Here is a 6000-nt window from a genome sequence, read left to right as displayed (position 1 = left end):
AATTTGTACACTGGTGGGAATCTAAATTAGTACAGTCACTGAAAAAACAGTTTGGAGGTTTTACAAAAAACTTAAAAATAGACTACCACATGATTCAGCAATCTCATTACTGGGTAAATATCCAAAGGGATTGAAATCAATCTGTTGAAGAGACATCTGTACTCCTGTGTTTATTGCAGCACTATTCCTAACAGCCAAGAAACAGAAATAACCTAAATGCATCGGCTGATGAAGAAAATGTGATACATGTGATACATACATACACACACACACACACACACACAGAGGAATAGTACTCAGTCATTAAAAATAAAGAAATCCTGTCACTTGGGAGAAAACATGTCATTACATTAAGTGGCATTAGGTAGGCAAAGAAAGTATTGCATGATCTCATCACAGGTGGGATTAAAGAAAAAAAAAAGCTCATGGAAGCTTGGAATAGAATGATGATCCCTGGGAAAGTTAAAGAGAGGGGGACTTGGGGCCAGCGCTGTGGCATAGCAGGTAAAGCCGCCGCCTGCAGTGCCAGCATCCCATATGGGGGCCGGTTCAGGTTCCAGATGCTCTGATCCAGCTCGGTTATGGCCTGGGAAAGCAGTAGATGGCCCAAGCCTTTGGGTCCCTGTACCCATGTGGGACACCCAAAAGAAGCTCCTGGCTCTTGGCTTCGGATCAGCACAGTTCCGGCCATTGCAGCCAATTGGGGAGTGAACCAGCGGATGGGAGGCTCCTTTCTGTCTCTCTCCCTCTCCTTCTCTCTCTGTGTAACTCTTTCAAATAAATAAAACTTTAAAAAAAAAGGGGGGGGGGACATAAACAATCCAGATCTCTAGGTCTCATCACAGACTGGTAAGTAGGAGAATGGAAGACAGGGTGGAGGATCACACTGGGACTCTAGATGTGTAAGTTCCTTGGTCAATTCACGTGCAGACAACCTGGCTTCTGCCAATCGACGGATACTCTGAAAATCACTGGAAATTATCTCCATGGTACTTTCCAGTATTGAGCGCCTACTTCTACAGGTTTCTGAGTACTTGTTTCTTCCATATCATCTGGGAATAAGTATGTAAAAAGTCATATTGAAATAAACACAACATCTCAAATTCTCAAACTACATGATTTTATTTATAAAATTCAGCATATTTCTTACTATTGCCCACGTCTTTTTAAATAGTCCTCAGTACAGCTCTCATTTTTCAAAATAAGGATCTCTGAAAATGAACTCAGAGCAAAGTATTACTAAGTATTTTAAGTTTATAGCCCATAGGCATCAGTAGTCAACACTATGGAAAAAGCATTAATAGAAAACAATACAAAAGTATTACAGACAATAGCTTATCAATATTAGCTTCATCTCATTGGTGGTACTTTCATGTAACCTTTATTCGTGAAATGATTTCATTTACAAAACTATTATTCTTTGCTATCACCTCAGCTTTTAGCTGTCTTAACTTTATTGTGATGTTTTCTTCTGACATTTCAGTAAAGGGCACTTGCTTCACCTTGTATAGAAACTCCTGAATAATTTTTTCTCCTTGCTGAAAAACAAGTGAACATTCCATTAGTCATTAAAATGTCTTTAAAAAGTCACATTAGACAGCAATGAATTGTTACAATAAATTTCTAAACACATCACTCAATACTTAAAGAACAATTTCATTATTCTAAGTGTGCAATTACTAAACTATAGAGCAAAGCCCTTCTAAATTTATTTTTAGGGAAGACAAAGGAATTAAAATTTTAGCAGTTCCCAAATCTCTTCAAATCTATAACCAATACATAAAGTTAATCTTGGGGGGAGGGGCTCAAGGTTTACAAGAACACTGTACGTATGAACAGTAATTGACACTTTAATGTGCATATAACAGAGGATGCTTCTGCTTTATTTATTTTACTGCCCAGTTATTGTCTTTCCCAACAACATGGTTATCACTTGCCATGTGACTGTTGGGCTAATTCCTTAAACCTACATTCCTAATCCATAAAATGGGAATAATATTACCAACCTCACAAGGCTGTTGTGAGAACTAAAGAGTTAACATGTATATAGTCCATATCAGAGTTACAATTTTCTTACATTAAAGTGCTAATACAAAGACAATTCCGTATTTACGATGGCAACCTACAATACCTAAAAAATTATCAACTATGATAGATATATTTTTCCTGCTTGTAGAGGCACAACACATTAAGACCCATGTACATTTTTTATTATTATAGCAGACATCTATCATTCAAGTAAGAATAAAAGTTCACAAATAAAAAGCTATCACAATCTATGCTACAGTAAATGTGACCAGAACAGAAAGCAAATTAAGATACTTTTATTTTCATCGTTAAAGAAAACTAACGACTTTAACTTTTAAAAAAAATAAACATCTGTCACATATCACATTAGCCTGACACATTCATTATTCTTATCTCAACTATAATCTAACTGAAGGGCAAGACTCAGAAATTATGTCTTCATATTTGTCTTTATCCTATCTAAATAAATATGCAATTTAACTGGACTTGATCTAGTCATTTATGAGGTGATCAAAGATGTTCTTGGATATCTGTGGCTCATTTGAATGACTAATTTTAACCCTAGATTAATATTCATGTATTCATTTTAAATCTATACTGATACTTGAAATTCTCTCTCTCATACAGATGATATATATAGTACAGAAACAAAAATGACAAACCAGATTCAATGCCATGCAAAAAAAAAAGTAAGTGGGGGCTGGCATTGTGGTGTAGCTGGTTAAGCTTCTGCCTGCAATGCCAGCATCCCATATGGGTACCAGTTCTAGTCCTGGCCACTCCACTTCCCATCTGGCTCCCTACTAGCACGACTGGGAAAGCAGTGGAAGATGGCCCAAGTACTTGGGCCCCTGCACCCACATGGGAGAACTGGAAGAAACTCCTGGCTCCTGGCTTTGGCCTGGCCTAGCCCCAGCCATTAGGGCCACCTGGGGAGTGAACCGACAGATGGAAGATCTCCCTCTCTCTTGTAACTCTGCCTTTCAAATTAATAAATCTTAAAAAACAAACAAAAAATTTAAATGAAAGCCAACAAATGGTCAAAAGCTAAAAGCTAGAGTCATATACGAAAAAACATCTTGGTGAGTTGGTTTATAAAACACAGAGATAAGATGACTACAAAAAGAAACTAACAAACCTCTCTTTCCAGGTAGCACTTCTTGGCTGCTGGCTCCATTCCATCATATGCTTGTGATTCTCCAATATTCTGAAACTCCTCAAGTTCCTGGGCTTTTTGCTTAGCACATTCTATTACATGCCTAGGGAAATTAGCAAGCTCTGCAACGTGAATCCCAAAGCTTTGATCGCAGACACCTAGAAGAAATTTAGGGGAATGAAGAGGGAACAGAGTGCAAAGAGTCAGCAATTTATGTAAATGGAATTTATCATTCTCACTTTGTCATTAGGAAACTACACACTTGATCTTAGCCAAAAGGCCGAGAAGCGATCATTAGGAAACTAAATTCAGGATTATTTCAAAAACATTAGCCAAATGTTTCTGAGTAACTTAAAGAAATTTTAATTAAGCCTCCAATAAAAACTGACATGGCACACTGTACATTTTGGTTTTTTAAGATTTATTTATTTGAAAGAGTTACAGAGAGAGCTGCGCCAATCCAGGAGCCTCCTCCAGGTCTTCCACACTGGTGCAGGGGCCCAAGGACTTGGGCCATCCTCCACTGCTTTCCCAGGCCACAGCTGGATCAGACATGGAGCAGCCAGGACCTGAACTAGCACCCACATGGGATGCTGGCACTGCAGGCAGTGGTTTTACCTGCTACGCCACAGCACCAGCCAGGAGCTTCTTCCTGGTCTCCCATGTGGGTACAGAGGCCCAAGCACTTGAGCTATCCTCTACTGCTTTCCCCAGCCATACCTGAGAGCTGGAAAGGAAGTGGAGTAGCCAGGACTTGAACCAGCACCCATATGGTATGCTGGCACTGCAAGCAGTGGCTTTATCTGCTAATGCCACAGTGTTGGCCCATGTATTATATTTTATCTTTGACAAATGTAGTAGGAAAAATAAAAATGCAGAGGAAAAGTTAAAAAAATAATCCTTATAGGCCTAGGGAAAAAAAATCTTAATTTGAAGAAAAATTAACCAAAACATCTCTGGTTTTCGCAATGCATGAGAAACTAAAATACTAAGAAAAAATCCTGATGCATGTGAAAGTGTCACAAGTAGGACTAGTATTTAATTCAAAATATACTGATTTATTACCAGTGAACAGTCTGTCCTCTGGATCTGCCCATGTCATTTCTAGAGACGACACTCAGGAAAATCAGCTGCATAAATGCATTTAAGACTTTACACGGGCCCGCGCTGTTGAGTGGTATGTTAAGCTTCTGCCTGCAGTGCCAACATCCCTTATGTGCACTGGTTCAAGTCCCAGCTGCCGCACCTCTGATCCAGCTCCCTCCTTATGCAGCTGAAGATGGCCCAAGTGCTTGGGCTCTGCATGCACATGGGAGAGACCCAGAGGAAGCTCCTGGCTCCTTGTCTTAGGCCTGGCCTGGCCTTGGTCATTCGGGAAGAGAACCAGTGGAAGAAGCTCTCTCTCCCTCCCTCCTTCTTTCTCTCTCTGTATCTCCGCCTTTCAAACAAATAAATAAAACTTAAATGACAATGGATTTTTGATACAAATCACTAGTAAATTTATAGACGAGGCAGATTATCTTCATCCCCATTTGCTGGAAATAAACTGGGTCAAGACATCCTTTCTAAGCATTTAGTACAAATGACGCCTGCAAAGTTTACTGTGGAGCTTCTGTTATATATACACCACTGTAAAAAAAAAATGTAGGGCAGTTACATTGAATACCATAGCAGAGTAACTACGTTTGAGTCCCAGCTCCATTGGCTTCCTACTAATGAACACCTCAGAGGCAGCAGGTAATGGCTAAAGTAGCTGGGTCCTTACTATTCACATGGGACACTCAGACTGTGTTCCTAGCTCCTGACTTTGGCCTGGTCCAGTCCCAGGCATTATTGGCATTTGCTGGGTGAACCAGAAGATGGAAGAACTCTGTGTCTCTAAGTCTCTCTGCCTTCCAAATAATCCTTAAAATATATACATTCTGAGGCCGGCGCCGTGGCTTAACAGGCTAATCCTCTGCCTTGCGGCGCTGGCACACCGGGTTCTAGTCCTGGTTGGGGCACCGGATTCTATTCCGGTTGCCCCTCTTCCAGGCCAGCTCTCTGCTATGGCCCGGGAAGGCAGTGGAGGATGGCCCAAGTGCTTGGGCCCTGCACCCGCATGGGAGACCAGGAGAAGCTCCTGGCTCCTGGCTTCGGATCAGCGAGATGCGCCGGCCGCAGTGGCCATTGGAGAGTGAACCAATGGAAAAGGAAGACCTTTCTCTCTGTCTCTCTCTCACTATCCACTCTGCCTGTCAAAATAAATAAATAAATAAATAAATAAATAATTTAAAATATATATATATACATTCTGAAGCCATTTCTAGGGTACACACAACACAAACATGACTTAAGAGCAGAACCACAACTTCATGCTAAATGCCTAGCAATAATAATGCAAAAACTTAACTCACAAGGATTCCAACTGAAGCCTAAGTAATAAAGGATAAAAGAACCGACTCGGACTGCGCCGTGGCATAGCAGGTTAAGCTGCTGCTGCCTGGGACATTGGCATCTCATGAGAGCCAGTTCAAGTCCTGGCTGCTTCACTCCAATTCAGCTCCCTAATAATGAGCCTGAGAAAGCAGAGGAAGATGGCCCTTGGGCCCCTGCCACAGATATGGGAGCCCAGATTGGAGCTCCAGGCTCCTGGCCCAGCCCCTACCATTGTGGAAGATCTCTTTGTTCCCCTCTCTCTGTAAATCAAATAAAGAGAAAGAGAAAGAAAGAGAGAGAGAGAGAGAGAGAGAGAGAGAGAGAGAGAGAGAGAGAGAGAAAGGAAAGAAGGAAGGAAGGAAGGAAGAATTATGTGTGCTGATGTTCGAGCCTAGATT

General features: G+C 41.1%; 1 protein-coding gene across 1 annotated transcript in view; it reads right to left on the bottom strand.

Moving 5' to 3' along the window:
- Nucleotides 1–1098: 1098 nt before the first annotated feature.
- Nucleotides 1099–6000, bottom strand: part of MSH2 (mutS homolog 2) — an 81549-nt gene continuing 76647 nt past the window's right edge. The window contains exons 15-16 of the mRNA XM_062209401.1: nucleotides 3167–3342; nucleotides 1099–1538 (exon numbers count right to left, since the gene is read on the bottom strand). Of these exons, the coding sequence (XP_062065385.1) occupies nucleotides 1371–1538; nucleotides 3167–3342 (344 nt within the window). The 3' untranslated portion in view covers nucleotides 1099–1370. The remainder of the gene's footprint in view (nucleotides 1539–3166; nucleotides 3343–6000) is intronic.

This window comes from Lepus europaeus, chromosome 13 (assembly GCF_033115175.1).
Source record: "Lepus europaeus isolate LE1 chromosome 13, mLepTim1.pri, whole genome shotgun sequence".
NCBI classification, from domain to species: domain Eukaryota; kingdom Metazoa; phylum Chordata; class Mammalia; order Lagomorpha; family Leporidae; genus Lepus; species Lepus europaeus.
Note: the sequence above shows the minus strand (reverse complement) of the source record. Positions and strands in the feature narration are given on the sequence as shown.